This window comes from Desmodus rotundus, chromosome 9 (genome assembly GCF_022682495.2).
Source record: "Desmodus rotundus isolate HL8 chromosome 9, HLdesRot8A.1, whole genome shotgun sequence".
Classification (NCBI taxonomy): Eukaryota; Metazoa; Chordata; class Mammalia; order Chiroptera; family Phyllostomidae; genus Desmodus; species Desmodus rotundus.
In genome coordinates, this window is record NC_071395.1 from 15,862,076 (window position 1) to 15,879,233 (window position 17,158).

The 17,158-nt window shown below is 47.2% G+C and overlaps 1 protein-coding gene across 1 annotated transcript; it reads left to right on the plus strand.

The window, feature by feature from the left end:
* The first annotated feature begins 819 nt into the window (after positions 1 to 819).
* POU4F2 (POU class 4 homeobox 2) lies at positions 820 to 4,406 on the plus strand. The gene is made up of 2 exons (XM_024569114.3): positions 820 to 1,349; positions 1,779 to 4,406. The coding sequence occupies exons 1-2, from the start codon at positions 1,065 to 1,067 to the stop codon at positions 2,718 to 2,720; spliced, it is 1,227 nt and encodes a 408-aa protein (XP_024424882.1). The 5' UTR covers positions 820 to 1,064; the 3' UTR covers positions 2,721 to 4,406.
* Positions 4,407 to 17,158: the final 12,752 nt, after the last annotated feature.

Genomic DNA, 17,158 nt, shown 5'->3' on the forward strand with positions numbered 1-17,158 from the left:
GGCTCCGCGGCTGTCCAATCCGCTGAGAGCTCCGAGAAACCGAGTGAGAGAAAGCCCTGCAGCCCTGTCGACCCCATGTCTCTTCGGCACCAGGCACCCGCCGGGCCGAGGGGGCGCAGAGCAGATCACCAGCTGCTGCACGCACCGGGCCGCAGCGCAGAGCAGCTCAGAAAAACCTGGTCGGCGTCAGCGTCCGCGTCCACCTCTGTGGCCGGGAGCCTGGGATCGGGGTCACCAGAGCTGCGCGGTGGGGCGGGACGAGTGGGGGTGGAGGCCTGGGACTCAGCCGTAAACAGGGGGCGGGGGAGGCAGCCAGGTAAGAGGCGTTCCTAGTTGTCTAGGGAAAACCTCGCCGGTGGTTGCCTTGGCCCGCAACTTTATTTAGGAGTTTCTTTTCACACCGAGGCGGGGACGGGGCAAAGGAAGCTGGAGGGGCTGGAGGCCGGCTGCTAAGTAGGAACAGCCCCGAGTGGAGTGTAGACCTGGCCAGTGGGGTGGGGTGGAGTGGGAGCACTAAGGTAAGTGAGGGCTTCGGGGAGCCGGGAAGGGGCGTTGGCATCTGAGCGTAGGCGGGGGCAGAAAGGGGAGGTGGAGGGAGCCACGGGGGAGCGAGAGGAGCGTATCTGGAGAGCTGAAAGGGCCCGAGACGGGAGGGAGCAAAAAAGGAGAAGGGGCGACGCTAGAATCCGAGCAGGAGAGACTGACACTTCCTGGCAGGGGAGGGCGGAGGCGCGCGGGAGGGAGGGAGGGCGGGCGGGGGGTGCGGGGGCAGGCGCGGGGAGAGGGGAGTATAACTCGGCGGCCGCGAAGTGCGGGGGCAGTTTCGGGCGCCCTGGTCTGCAGCCAGTGCGAAGAGGAGCCCAGCATCCTCTCAGACTGACGCTGCAGCCAGCGGAAGAACGCGTAGCCGGTGCAAGGCGCGCGGAGCTCAGAGCGGCAGCGGTTGAGCGCAACTTTTCACAGCCCTTCCCGGCTGCGGCTCTCGTCGAGCACTTCTCCGGAGGGTCCCGGCAGCCGGGGTCAGTGAGTGCGCTTTCGGACAAGCGCCCAGGAGTGTTGGGAAGATGATGATGATGTCCCTGAACAGCAAGCAGGCGTTTAGCATGCCGCACGGCGGCAGCCTGCACGTGGAGCCCAAGTACTCGGCCCTGCACAGCGCCTCGCCAGGCTCCTCCGCTCCTGCAGCGCCCCCGGCCAGCTCTCCGAGCAGCTCCAGCAACACTGGCGGCGGCGGCAGCGGTGGTGGGGGCGGTGGAGGCCGGAGCAGCAGCTCCAGCAGCAGTGGTAGCAGCGGCGGCAGCGGCGGGGGCTCCGAGGCGATGCGAAGAGCGTGTCTTCCAACCCCACCGGTGCGTATTTCTGCATAATCACCGCTTAAAGGCACATTTTGACAGCCCCCTTTATCTGCTTGATGTTTTTTTCATGTCTGCACAGCAAATCACCCCACACCTCCAACCAATTTCCCCCCCCCCCTCTTATGTATTCAGCGGGTCTTTCCTTTCATATTAATTTTATGACCTGGGATGTTGCCTGTGCGCGTGTTGTGTGTTGTTTGCAGGCTCACTTTCCTCCTCCTCGTGTGCTCTCGGCTTCTCTGGGTGGCTCCTCCGCACCTGTTATTTTCAGGATTATTATTCGTACTATTAACTATTATTATTTTAACGTTCTGGGAATGTGGTAGGCGCAGCAGCGGTGTGGAGCGAAGGGCCAGGGCTTCCGGAGAGAGTACGCACAATTCCCTGCTGAGCGTAATGTGTGCCTTTTACTTGCAATTGCAGAGCAATATATTCGGCGGGCTGGATGAGAGTCTGCTGGCCCGCGCTGAGGCTCTGGCGGCAGTGGACATCGTCTCCCAGAGCAAGAGCCATCACCACCACCCGCCCCACCACAGCCCCTTCAAGCCGGACGCCACCTACCACACTATGAACACCATCCCGTGCACGTCAGCTGCCTCCTCGTCGTCGGTGCCCATCTCGCACCCGTCGGCACTCGCGGGCACGCACCACCACCACCATCACCACCACCACCACCACCATCAGCCGCATCAGGCGCTTGAGGGAGAGCTGCTGGAGCACCTGAGTCCCGGGCTCGCCCTGGGTGCCATGGCAGGCCCGGACGGCGCCGTGGTATCCACGCCAGCTCACGCGCCGCACATGGCTACCATGAACCCCATGCACCAGGCAGCGCTCAGCATGGCCCACGCGCACGGGCTGCCCTCACACATGGGCTGCATGAGCGACGTGGATGCCGACCCCCGGGACCTGGAGGCATTCGCCGAGCGCTTCAAGCAGCGACGCATCAAGCTGGGAGTGACCCAGGCCGATGTGGGCTCCGCGCTGGCCAACCTCAAGATCCCCGGCGTGGGCTCGCTTAGCCAGAGCACCATCTGCAGGTTCGAGTCCCTTACGTTGTCGCACAACAACATGATCGCGCTCAAACCTATCTTGCAAGCCTGGCTGGAGGAGGCTGAGAAGTCCCACCGCGAGAAGCTCACCAAGCCCGAGCTTTTCAATGGCGCGGAAAAGAAGCGCAAGCGCACGTCCATCGCGGCTCCGGAGAAGCGCTCACTGGAAGCCTACTTCGCCATCCAGCCTCGGCCCTCCTCCGAGAAGATTGCAGCCATCGCCGAGAAGCTGGACCTTAAGAAAAACGTGGTGCGCGTCTGGTTCTGCAACCAAAGGCAGAAACAGAAAAGAATGAAATATTCCGCGGGCATTTAGGAGACCTTTGGCCTCTCCAGGGACAACCCCCTCCTCATCCCCTCTCCGCCCCCCTCTTTTTCCTGCTTCTTTTCTTTCCACTTTTGGCGACCAGAAATAATTCCAGTAAATGTGAATCCAGAGAAAGCGGGGATTGAAGAGCGAAAGAGTGAGGAAATGAGCCCCAGGCCCAGCAAGAACATGAAACGACTTCTCCAAGGAAAGAAAAATAAAAGAAGGGATTTGTCAAGTTGTAGCAATGTTGTCCCTATTAACCCCATCCCACCCCGGAAAAGGCACCTCTGCTTCTTCAGAGGAAGTCTGGAGTTGGCTGTTATCAGGAAGGCAGACGAGACAGCTTTTTGAAAGGCCCCCAGAATGATCAAGTAAGATTTGTTTTTATTCCTAAAGACATCACCCTTGTTCAAGCTTAAAAGTACACTTTGCAGCTATTTTTCAGAAATAGAAATTGATTCAGGACTGAAACTTTAAACTAGAGTTGATGCTTAATCTGATAGAGACATCTCTAAAGTATTTTGAATTTTAAAAGAAGATGGCAGATTTTCTGCATTTACACTGTATATTATATATATATTTTTATTGTGGTTCATACCCCCTTCTTCCTTCTCTGAAGTGTTAATGCTTAAAAAAGGAGCTTCGCTTGCTGTGTTCACTGATCTTAAAAGCTATTATTAGATTATTGCTGAAAAACCCTCTGTAAATTATTAATTTATCTCTCTAGCAACTTAATTTGTGCACATTCTAATTAATTAAACTTCTTTAGTGATTAAAAATGGGGGAAATGTATGACTTGTGAAGTTAAAAATGTTATGTTTGATGAGTTAACTGAATTTTTACAGCTTTCCTCTTACCCTGTGTTTCTTTTGGCCCATTTGTATATTCTCACTTTGAATGAAGACTTTTTTCTTTGTTTTTACTGGTAGTGTTCTGATTTGTGAGTCGACACTCAGTAATGGATGTCTTAATCGTGTAGACCTGATTCACTGTCCCAAGTATTGTTTACTTTGTTACATATTTAATGGGGATTCCCACATTGTTCTTGATACACACCCGCTCTCACCCTTTTACACGCACACACACACACACACACACACCTCTAATGGACGAGAAGTGAAGCAGTTGGAAACCTGACTATAATGCATCATTTTCTGGTTTTAGATGCATTTGTTACTTGGTGTTTGTTCTTCCAGATTCTAAGATTTCACCAAGGTATTTCAATCTTCTAGTTTTCAATTGCTTTGTTGACTACATTTTAACATTTACAGGATTCCTTCAGTTTTTCCTTTTAGAGGTTTGTTTGTAGAAAAACTAATTTGAACTATAAGAAAGACAGTGCACTGCTTGTAAATTCACATTGTTTGGTAGAATTCCTTTGGAACAAAAAATTTAGGTACACGGTGACTGGTACCTTATCTATTGTAAATATTTAATTCAAAATGATGCACATATAGATATATTCTTACAAATTTTGCTGTATTGCTGTTCCATTGGAGGCTCTCTGAAGTCTTGAGTTCTGTATATGACCTGGTTTCTTGTTTTTGTTAATAGATGGTTTATTTACTATGGTAATGTATTATTTTGGTGTTGTTTGATTGTCTTTCCTTGAAGAGATGATCTTAATGTTTTATTGGCAAAGTATGCTGCTTTTTCATTAAAATATGCTATTAAAATCAAACAGCTTTTGAATGTGATGCTGTTTTAAATCATTTACGTTAGAATTATTTTGATGGGTTTTTTTAACAGCAGAAACACATTTTGATGGTTTATTATGGAGCTTTTTTTAAAATCAAAGTCTGACTTGGATTTAGTAGTGGGTGTTTCTCTAGGAAAATATAAAAGAACAGGGTTTTTAATGTCTTTCTGGTAGCCAGGGCTTATCTCACAGGATGCTTTGCTTTTTCTGCCCAGTTGAGATCATGATATTTGGCTCTAAATACCTCCCTTGGAGACCTTCCCCCAGATCTGCAATAATGCCGCAGAGAGAATCTTTGTGCTCAGAGGTGTTGCATGGGTAAAAGGAAGTAAGAAAGTCAGGTCAGTTTTCAGTAGCACTGGGAGACTGGGTGTGGTGAGAGTCAACACCTAGTTGGGGGAATGGGACACCCTGATTGAGGCCTAGGGACTGGCCCACCATAGTTCTCAGTTTAGTCATCACACATGGGAAGCAGTGCCCCAAAGCCAGAGCCGGAAGTAAAGTCTCTCTCTCTCTCTCTATCTCTCCATCTTTCTATCTATCTCTTCACCCTCACCTTTAAGGAAACTCACATTCTGCAATAATAGGCAGAATGGGTGGGGTGAGGTTGAGGAAGAAATCCTGGGTGGTTAGAAAGAACAAATTATTGCCCCCTTTCTATGATTCACACAGATAGCAGAGTTGCTGGAAGTCTATGTAATGGTCTGGCACAAACAGATTTTGCACATTTGATACACAGACTTCTTTTTTCATCCTAGTTTAAAGACACCTTCTTACCCATTTTAATAATTTTTAGACTTCCTACAACAATTGAGCAATATATTAGGATTTCAAGTGGTTAGGGGTTTTTTTCCAGAAAAGCTCTGGTTCAGATATCTGTATTATTAGTGATGAAAACATCACATTAATCTATAGGTCCAACAAGAGGAAGGAACCAGATCATGCTCCAGGGGTAATTCTGCTAACCTGAGCTCTGGCCCTTTTAATATGGAACTGTCTGGTGATGATTCTTATTTGGAGAATGAGGTTAGGAAATATCCTATGAGTCAATGAAAATTGGTACAGTGATTGAAGTTGAGGTTAAATGTTGTTGGAAAATTGTGATTTTCAAATGTAACAGGAAGAGTTGTAAAAGTTGGATGGCTAATGGGTAGAATATTTCTCTTCCTATAAGTGAAACAAGAAGACACTTGAAGAAACAAAACCCATGTGTCTATTTGAAAATAATGGGATACATTGCATAGATGCCTAAGATAACTGAAAGTTGTAGGGATTTAAAAGAAACGATTGTGAATTCAGATATAGTGACATCGATTATTTAATTTTATTTTTTTATTTTGGAGGTTGAAAGTCTTTGTTTCCATTTCCTCCCCTATTCTTCGAGTCAGTTTTCCTGAAAGTCTTTTTCCAACAGCCAGCCTCCAATTTCACAACGTGGAGTACTGATTTCAGCACCACGGACAGTGACCACATGACAGCCCTCCTCCCACGCGTTTGACCACGCAGTTCTAGCCACCTGGAGCACTTTCTGCTTGCTGACTTTTTCCAGAGTGGGGAAAATGGATTAAATGAATTGAGTATATAGTGAATCAGGTTTGCTGATCTAAGATAAAAATTGTCTTCAATAAGCAACACCTCCTCTTTCCCGTATGTGTCTGTGATCCGCAGGTCTAGGATATGTGCATTAAGAGAGAGGGGAGTCAGTCAGGGGGAAGACAAGTGTGCTACCTTTCTTTCTACAAATGTGACATCTTCAAGTAAGGAGAGAAATCCCACGGAAGTGGTGTAAATTGAGAAATATATTGAATAGCAATAAAATAGGTGTCCTCTTTAGTGCATTTTGAAGTACATAATAGCTTGCCTGTAGGTACATTTGCCCAAGATTTTCTGAGGAAAGTAACATAATAGCAACTATCCATGTACTTAAACAGTTGAGCTTGGAGGCCTCTGTTTTCTCCTTCACTCTCACCCAGTGTTCTTTGTCTCCCACGCTCCTGGACTTTTAAAACTGTATCACATTTTATGTTTGTCTTTTCTATGTCGCTATAAGGGGGAAAAAAATCCCCTTTCTTGCCTACAAGATGGAAATTATATTCACCACTTAAACCTGATTACATGGGTTTCTTTTATGGGGAAAACAGAATTTTATGAAGAAAGATATGCTGAAAGTTTTTATTAATAAGAGTTTCAGGGACATACCAAAACAAACCAAAGATATTTGGAGAGAAGAGGACTGATCTTAAAGAAGAAAGTGAAGGTAAGAGTAGAATGAATCACGTACAAATTGTTGAGAAATACCCATTTGGTATTGACTTACAACATACTCAAATGGATAAGTAGCACATTGAGGCTGAAGACCTTTGTCAAATCAATCATGACGAAGATCTGGCATTCATGACTCATTTTCTGATTTTCTTTCCAAAAGGTCCACAATTACTGTTTTATTGGAAAGAGATATTTTATATATTGACTTAGCAACGCACCCAGTCATCTTCAATTTGACAAATCAGAACCACAAAATTTATTTTTTAAACTTCTCTGAAGGCAAATGATCCAATCTCTGTGTTCAATGTGATTATCTAAATCTAAACCGGAATGGAATAATAAATGACTGACAGCAAATGTCACGTAAGTCCTGGTTAATATCAAAGTACTCTCCACACCAGTTGGATTATAATATTGTCTAGAAAAGGTAGTTTTCTAGATATTAAGTCAGTTGGTCAACTCTTTTATCAGATTTAGTTTCATTGACACAGAGCTTGGGAAATATGGAAATGTGCAAAAGCAAATGAAATAAGATTTACATTCAGAGTAATACTTTCCTGTTTTTCTATAAAAATATATTTTAAAATAAGTGACAAAACATAACTAAGTCTTTTCACTATCAAGGCCAAACTGAGACCTCTCTTTGCCAAGGGAATTAGAATTTGGGGGGGTAAAATGCTTTATTTCAAACTTAAAATGAATCAATTACTTTGGATGTATCTATTGGGGAGGCTCTTGAGATGGTGAAAAGAGCATTAAAATTTTTACTTGATTTTAATAAGCATGTTATTTACAAGAAAAGAGGCTCACAATTTTCTAGGAAAGCCATGCTAGTAAGTTTAGAAATTAATCTTCTCAGCCATTTGGCGAAAACAATTTCTATCTCTAGGTGAATGGTCCACATTAGAACTCAAAACTGCACTTAACACTTCAGTTGGCCTTGGAGGGAGGGGCTACAACAGAAGGGGAAAACAGAGTTGGATTGGTATCCTGATAGGACAAAAGGAAGACAAAGGTTGCTGATGATTATGAGGGTAGAACTGTTCCTGAAGTCTACATTTGTCAGGAGACAGATTTATGGCATTGAGGAAAAAAATCACTAAATTTTTCCTGCTTTGCCCCTTTAAGGGAGCCATTCCCAGTACTGAAAGGCTATTATGAGCGAATTAATAAATTACACAGCAAATTATTAAATCCAGATAATTACAAGGAATAAGTAAGTAATCATTAGTTATCTCAGCTAATTACTGTGGGTCAGAGCCAGCCGGAATGTGAAACCCTCCTCGGGAATTGAAATTAACTTTGCACAGTGAGTCTCTCTGCTTGACATCCCCAGTCTGCAGGCACACGGCAGCTCCCTAGTGAGCCAGTCTTTCTATTTAACTTGGAGAGAATAGAAATAAAATTAAGTGGCGATGTGATAATAGGAAGCTGCTCAGAAAGCAAACTGTGGGTTTTATTCTGTACTTTTCAATGCCTGGAGATGAAAAGCTTTATTTACACCAGTTTCCAAAAAAATGTAAAGCGCCCTTACTGAGCCAGGCTCCCTGAACACACACACACACACACACACACACACACACGTATAGTCCATAGTTCTTTGGTGTGACAGTCAGATTAGCAGCACATGAAGGCTCAAAAAGAGCAAATGTTTTTTGGGGGGAGGGAAGGGGGGGTGGCAGTGAGAAAGAAAGAAATAAAATGAAAATATTACTCTGCTTTCATCCCCCACAGTGGAAAGGCTCTCGAAAAGTTGCAGCCTGGTCTAATAATCTGTTTGTTTTGTTTGGGTAACAATATGCTTTCATCTTGCCACAGAAAGAGCCAGCTTAGTGCAAATGTTGTCTCTTGTTGGTCTTTTGCCAGATGCTTCAAGAAGTGATGTCACCTTTTCCTGTTTTTTCATACAGCTTTACTTTGTGAAGCCAGCCTCCAGTAGTACCTTGTCTCCCTTTGCACCCACCAACCTCCCCCCACCCACAGGCCTTCTCAAAGGGCAGAGAAGATGGCCCCGCCCGGTGTCTGTTGGAAAGTAGAAAATGCATCTGTGTGATAAAGTGATTATGTGTATCAGAGGGCTGGGAAAAACTGGACATAGGAAGAAAACTGCTGTTAATATATTAAAATGAGGGGGGATCTAAAAGCTTTTTTTTTTTTTATCAGTTGCAATTAGATGGACAGTCTTTCCACTCATCCCCTGCTCTAGTCTGGGATGATAATAAAAATTTAATGAAGCCTGGGATGAGCAGAGCGCTCTGTCTAGGGACCACGGAATAGAATATTTTAACTGTACATTTATACCAACTGTCTGGCTTCAAAGACGTGACTGCTTTTAATCTCGAATTAGAAAACCACAGACTTGAAATTAAATATTAGATACCCTCCGATCCCCGATCCCCTTCCTTTCTGAAATATTGTCGTGACTCTGTTTTCCTCCACTGGCCCATAACACACATATCTTAGGTCTCCAATTACATTTCTGTGAATAATAGATGGCTTTGATAGGGTGCAATATTCTGGTGCTTTTTTTTTTAAATAGAGGTAATGCAATATTAATTGGCTGTAGACGTTATAAGAATGCACAGCCCCCTTTCCAGGAACAAATCAATGAGATAGGAATGCTAGAGAGAGCAAAGGCGAAGCTTTTCCCCAGCCTAGGTCACTTCTTTGTGCAGGGAACCTTCTTAGCGCTTTGGGTAAGTGAAGGGGCGCCGTGATTTCCGAGGCTCTGGCTGCAGTGGGTCGGCAGCCAGTAGAGGGGACCACGGATGAGGGTGGAGGTACAGAAAGGGAACAGCGTGAGAAGCAGGGCGCGGGGACAGTATCCCTGAGAGGCTGTCCTTGATTTTCAAGGCTGATGCTTTGCACCACCAGATTCTTGCACCCACCTTCTGGTTTAACAGCACTTTGCACCCTCCGGCTTTGGGTCGCCTGCCAGCCCCAGCTCTACTCTCCTCCAGATCGGGGTGCACGCTGGTGAGATGCTAGTGGGGAGGAGGCGAGGGTTGGAGTCCACAGGGTTGGGGGTGGGGAGCAGAGCCGTGCACCCGCGCTGGCTGGACGAGCTTGCGCTGGCCCCACGTGGCCCCTGGAGCCTGGGGGAGCAGGCGCCTTTCCAGGCACGCAGCCAGGAACCCGCGAGGAAGAGAGGCCCGGGCGCGTCGCCCCCTTGTATTTTACTAATCACGTCTATTTAAATTCTAGCGCGGTCTGCCGCGCTCTCACTGGGAAAGCTCTGGAGAACTGGACCCATCAATTATTCTGAAAAAATCCCAGTCTACGTGAGGCTTCCAGCCTGCGGGAGGGAGGAGGGAGGCGGGAGGCGGGAGGCGGTGGGAGGAGGTGGAGAACCTAGCCCCAACCCCTCGCCCCTCGCCCCTTGTCCCTGTCCTTCCCAGCGCAGATCCCTTGGCGAACACTTAACTTCAGGGTTCTGGGACCCAAGGGAGCTTGTGCGCCTTCTGAGCGTTTGCGTTTTCGTAGGCCAGGAGGGGAGATGGTGGGAGTACGCTGCAACCTGGCCTGGCTTTCCCTTTAGCCCTCGTGGAAACATTTCAGTCCGGCGCCGCCAGATCTGACGGATCACCGTTTCCCGGGCTGCTACCCCCTTTGGCACCGCACACCCCCCACCCCTTTATGGCAAGTCCCTAACGCGGGCCCACGGTTGGGGGGCTGCTGGGCGTGCAGCAGTCTCTGCTCAGCCTTCCTTCGCTCCATAGCCCTGCAAGGTTGGGACCTTGGGGACATTCTAGTTCAGAATCCTTTTAGGAACCTCGATTTAAAGTTCTCTAGCACACTCCATCCTGCCCTCATTCAGGCTCCGAGATGCCCCGAGGCCGAGCTGCAAGACGGACGCGCAGCTGGAGGCGCAAGAAGAAGGCGTTCGCTCTAAAGTCTGGAGGCGGGTGAGCCAGGCTGGTAATTACTGCCCCCCACCCCCACCCCAGCCTCGCCCGCCCCCACCTCCACCCCCACTCCGGGTCTGCGGCCATTACTCCAGCTGTCATTCGGCGGAAAACAAGAGCCCTCCCCACCCCCAGACTTTTCTGTAGCTAACAGAAGCCTGCGCCCATTTGCCCTCCCACAGTGTCTGGGTCGCGGTTCTTAAATTTTTGTTATAAATTTTCAGAAATACAATATTTCCTCCGCCTTATTTCCCCTAACCTTCCCATTTTCGGGACCCTGGGAGCATATTCAAAGTCTTATTTGTGTAGATTGGTTAAGTGTTTCCCCCCCCTTTGCGGGGGAGGGAGTGTTGTCTTGTAGCTTTGGGTTTCCCTGAGTAATGCGAGGCGACAAGAAAATGAAAAGTATGTATCCGATGTTTTTGAAAGATGTCAACCGGCTTCTGGAATTCTTGTAGGATGCCAAGTAGTCCTGTTAAATCAAAGGGATTGATTTAAAAGAACAAGTTCCTGATGGGTTTGTAAGTGATGGAAAGGCTTAAACCAACACCCTCTGCCTGAGTGGCAGGCACAGCGTTTGCATTCTTGGAGAGGCCCAGCGGCTCTGAGGTTGGTGGCTCACCAGGAGACCGAGGGTTAACACACACAGGGCCGGCAGTCCTACTTCCCCAGGGCTTTGCTCAATGGCAGGCTGCATCTCTGTGCGTTTTGGTTGGACCGGGTGGAGGTTCCCTGACTGCAAGAGACAGAGTAGGTCTCGGTTTGTGAGGTGACGAGTCTGGGGTTGGGGGAGAGAGGGCATCTCTTTGGGAAAAACAGTCACCTTATGCTCCAAATTCCACAGCAGTCTGAGGCCAACATGTGTAAGGGTGAGATTTCCTGAGAAAGCCCACAACTTGCCCAGAATAGCCATCTTTTCTGCTCCAATACTCGTCTCTGGCTTCCCTAGTTATAAACCCATGGGCTTTCTATTCCTTGCCCTGGGGGTGGGAGGTGAGGCATCTCTCCCTTTGTGGAGATAGACGGCCGTCTGAGAGCAGTGGGCCCTCTGACATAGCAGAAACAAGGTCTGTGCTTTAAACAGGTGTGATAAGAACTGGCCTGAACCAAATTGCTCGACAGCGTGGACGCGGTGCACCTTGGGCCACAGCTGCACCCGCGCTCCTGGGCTCGGCCTGAAGCCACCACCCACGGGAGAGAAGCAGAGATCCTCTAACTCATTCTGCCATTTTCCTCGCATCTCGTCGCCCGGGTAACACACATAGAGGCACACAGACACACTCAGAGCCAGTTCCTGGGGCTAGGATGCCGTGGTGAAACTTTCCAGACTCACTGAAAATCCCTCCTGTGTCCAGACGCCTGATTCACCTGGAAAGATGCATGAGACTCACTTCGTGCGTATGTTGTTCCAGTGCACCTGACTGCCTTCTCACCTCTGTTTGCCACAGGTGTCCTTCCTGTCTTCCCACAGTGCCCACCCATGGCGGCTTTTGGCTGCAGCCCCTCTGCCTCCATAGGTGGAAGCAGTCTGACTCCCAGGAAGACCTGGGGCCCGGGCCTGCAGCAGGGATGAGGGGCCAGAATTAGCTCCAAGGGTCCCTGGGGAATCAGGATGCAGTGCTTCAGGCTCTGTGACTCCCAGACTTCCTGGTGACTTCCAGAGGGGGTGGCCTGGCTACTGGTTTTAATTCTCACTTCAATAGCAGCTCTGAGGTTCTAACAAGGCCAGAGCTGGCTAACTTTCCATCTCAGTACCTGGAAGTGATCACTTCTTCACCTGGAAGCAGAAGGAATGCGACAGCTCTCCTCTCCACCTGCAGAGACTTTGGGGAGGGGGGGTGAGGGCTCGCTGCTCAGCTGGGACGTGTGATCCTTCTGAGAGAAATGTCCTTTTTGAGGAGGGGGAGGGCTCACACCCTTCTAGCAAGCTTCTAACTTCTGTGAAAGGATCCTAAATGGCTTAGATCAGACTAGATTGGCAACTTGCACTTTTTTTTTTTCATCAACTTTTCACTTTGCAGCCCTGAGAGCTTTTAATTACAGTATTGTCAGAGGGGTCCATCCTTCCATTTCCTAAGTCATTTCATTGATTTTTTTTTCTCATGCTGCTTTCCTTTTCAGTAAGACTTATCCCACCCCCTGGGATTCATTCGGAGTTTGAGAGGTGAACGAGAAAAAAGGGGGAGTGTGACAGGGAGATGGGTGGTTAATCGGAGAGTGATCTCTACCTCTCCCCAGGGAGAGGAAGAAATGCAAAGAGTGACCACATCTGCCCTCTCCCTGCCTTAGACAGTGCAGACGTATAAGAGAAAGAGGAGCTATAATAAAACAGGAAAGGCTCCCCAAGGGGAGCCAGCCAGCCCCATGTCGCTGGGTGTTCTCAATTTGTTTGGAGGAGAAAAGCTGAAGTACCTGGATACCTGGCAATGAGTCTTGGTAACGTGTGTTCATTCACTGTGAATACAGCCGCAAACTTCCCTGAAGGTGGTGTGAGCTATGCACTCTGGGTGGGACGAAAAAGTGGAAGAATAAGCAACTCAAGCTCTCTGAGTTGAGATATGGCAAATACCACTTCTCATTCTCTGAAATGCCCCCTTAAAATGTTTCCTTTTAAAACCAACTGAGACCAGAATTCTTCAGTTTTGTTATTTTGTTTGTAACATAACTCTAAGTTTTTATTTTTCAAAAATAGGTTTACCATCCAATTCTGGGATCAGCACAGAGCATAAAACAGCCAGTGGAAAGCAGAGAGGGGCAGGATTTTGTGGTCAAACCAAATGAGAGCTGAGGCTGCTCATTCTACTTGCTCCCACTGCTACAGAATCCTATGCTGGTGGGTAGAAGACATAACCAGCTGTTTCCCGGGTGTCCCTTTGGCACCAGAAGTGTATGCCATGGGAAGGAGGGTGGGAGGGAGGAGTAGACAAAAATTAATGGAAGATGAGAACAATAGTATTTCTTGTACCCTAATTTAAAACTACTTCATGACTCAGTAATAATGGTAAGAAGCTTCTTACTCTCTAGCATTTAAATCCTGGCCACTAGGTATCAGTTACTGAAAGAGAAAATGATTTCATCAGTCTGGGAGAAATCTCTTTAATGCTCAGCCCCTCACTCTTCCATTCCTTCCCCCCTCCTTCTCATTACTCTCATCTCTCAAATGTCTTGGACAAGGAAACCTTAGAAGGTGGTGTCTCCGGTAGAAACAGCTCCCTTATTGAGGCAGGATTTCTTACCAACTTTAACACTGCCCATGAATTGCTTGTAAAAAACGATCCCCCAAATCCATGTTTATCTTGCATGTGTGAGGACTGTCTTGAGATTCAGTAATGCTTGGCTTTCCTGCAGCAGAAAGGCTGAATTTTTGTTTGTAACTCATAATAAACCACTGCCAAGCTAGCGTTGGATGGCTTTTTAGGTTTCGAAAACTGATTCTTCCATAAACTCTTTCCCCTTATCCAGGAGAGGACGCTGTGCCTGAAGCAACACCCAGGTGCAGCTCTAAGCAACCCGACTGTCACAGAGGGCATTTGCCCCAGCGGGTACCATGAGAAGTGATAAAGCAGAAACTGGACACAGGTAACACCATCTCAGGGTAACTCCTCTTCCAGGCTTCCCATGAACCATCGGAGCAGGTTGGAAGGGAATCACTTTTAAGAGTCAATCTCCAAACCCTTTCATACACACTCATAACTTGAGACTTAGCACTTAAGTGGGAGGCATAGAAGGAAAAAAAAAAAAAAGGCAAAGCCAAAAATGTATCCTCCGGTTTAAACTGGGTAGGTATGAGTTCCTCTAACCTTTTCTACCTCAACTCCTGCTCTCATTCTTTTCTACTCCTCTTCTCCACTTGCCACTAACTACCATGATCTTTCTTCTTCCCCTCCTCCTCCTCACTTTCCCTCTCCCAGTCCCTTCCCCTTCCTAGCACTCTCTAGCAGAACCCGAACTGCCTACAAAGAGAGGAATGAGAGAGCTCAAGTTATTTCTCAGTGAGAGGATTCTAAAGAGTGGTCAGCAATACTCTGGTTGCTCTTCAGATCAGATAAATCTTTTGCCCTTTACGAAAGAGTGGTCAGTAAAGCTTAGATCCCAGTGGCGTCTGTGCCTTTGAGGGTGATGCAGGAATAGGTGGTGAGGGAGCACATAAGGAGATTTGGGTCCTAGTGAGGGATGGAGTTGTGGCTGTCCTGTGTATCTTGGTGGCTGTGAGGTGCAGGTGTAAGGGAGTTGAGCCTGGATGCCCTTCTTCTGTGGATCTCTTTAAGCCTATGGAGGAGATGCCAAGGACAATTTTCCTCTTCCAGTTGAAGAAGAAAGCACACATCGACTGTGGAAGATACCATATTTACTACCTAAACACACGGACTTGCAGAGGGAAATGCCATCCGCTGTCTCTGCCCAGTTCTGTTGCAGATCTATTAATCATATCCGCAAGGATTGCCAAAATGGCAGGGCTCTCTTCGCTTTTCAGTTTATACAGAACAGAATCATTTACATAAAGTCCTTAAGGCAAATAACTGTTGGGGCTCTAATTTATATCTGATCGAAAATTAGCCGTCATTATGCGCTCCATTAGCAGCGTCTTTAATGTGCTTCTAAGCACCATTTGTCAAGCGGCTTGTTAATATCCTTCAAGTCTTTAAAGTTGAGAGCTCATTAAAGAGTGCGCTCTGTTATTGATGTAATTTAGATGAGTTTGGAAGAGCAAGTACACCATGCCTTGAATGGGAAACCTCCAGAAGACAGGGCAAGGGGGCATTTGGTGACTAAATTTGCTATGACCGATCTCCCAGAAGCCTTTGAGCTTCCTTGACAGCAGGCGTGCTTGGGTCCTGCAAAGGTGTTTGTGAAGGCCCACTCCCTGACCTGGGTGGAAGTCATTCATTTCTCTGGGAAGGCCTGGGTTTATCTTCAATGTTTCCATTTTTTTTCCTTGTCAAGTCATATTTACTGTGACTCCCTGGACCTTATGAGAAGGGATGGGGAGTATAGATAAATGGGCTCTAATCTAGGGATCCTTATGAGAGAATTTACCTGTTTTCTTTGCTTTAATTTTTGTTTGCACCTCCATCCCTTACTTAGCGCCTAGCTATTTACTTTCTGAGGTATGCTCTTTATTCCACAGGGTGGAAGAGGTAAATACCCATTGAGAAAACCACAGGCCTAAAGACAGGGATCCTGCCCTTGACCAGATTTTGACTGAGGTACAGTAAACCCGCTTAATTATGTACATATTATTACATTATCTATCAACCACCCCATCAGAAGAGCATAAAGGCCAATAAATTACCTCAGTTATTTATCTAAAAATCCATATATTTTGTCATTTTCTTTCTGGAGGAGATTATGTTAGTGTAACATAATAAAGGAAACCATTAGCACAGCCAGAAAATTGCAACTGAGTGCAACAATAATTCCACTGGCAGGAATAAATAACAGTTAGAAAGCTGCATTTCATCCTGGACTTTCTCATAGGTTGTACCAGCCTCCTTTTGATGTGAGTCTTGAGTGTATCTGTGAATCCTGCTGTTGAGGGTTCAGGAAGATTCTTGTACACGCCCCCCACACTTCTAAATCTTACACTACAAGAAAAACATTGAAACCACCATGAATTTTGAACCCCACTTCTAGCTCTACTCTAAATTCACTTCCCCTCTTGAGACCTTCTGGGGACGCAGAGATTAATGCAAGACAATTAAAGACGTTAGGCATTTTATTCTCTCCTCTAAATTTCTAAGATTCTTTCAGCCTTAGAAGCTTGTGTGTGAAGATGGCTCTACTTTATCAGATTGAAGTAAAATAAAAAATAAAACCAAGAGTTTAGGAACTGGTGGGGGGAGGGTACCAATACTCAAAGTCAATGCTAACCCCTCCCCCTTTACTTCCAGCTCAAAGGACAATCTCATTTTCATCATTCTCTGGACAGTTTATTCTTGCACTGCACACCTTAAAGAGTTCATTACACAGACGGAGAAAGAGAAGGGAGAAAGGAAGATATAATAAGATCAATCTAAGGACATATTGAGGTCATATAACAGCACAAATATTCTCAAGTGCTCTGTATAATGTGCAGTGGGGATTTTGGGCAGTTTTATTGTGTGGTAGGATCTTCATCTCCGTTGTTTTTTACAGGATTCCTCCAGGCTAAAGTAATAAAGCGAGTAATTAGAATGCTAAAGACAGATGTAAATAACAGGAATGAGACAGCGGTGACAGATGAGTGGCTGGGTCAGGAAAGAGCCCAGTTGGTGGAAATGACACTGCTTCCTCGCTCCGCTCCCCTCCCCCACCCCATTCCCCTTTTCTCTTTCTGCCTCTTCCCTCCCGGCTGTGGCCTTAGGCGGCAGGCCCGGGACACACAGGTCAAAATTGCGTTCGGGAGTTGCAGTGCGGCTGCCTTCTCGGGCGTAGGGAGTCCTGGGAGCCAGAGACTCGCCCCCACCCCCAATCAGTCACCAGGCGGGCAATAGGCCCTCTCCGGGCCCCTCCCAGGACCCCGCGCCTCACAGGGCAACTGTGTCCCCGCCCCCAGTGCCGCTTCTTCCTCCCAACCTCCCAGCTGACTTCGGGCC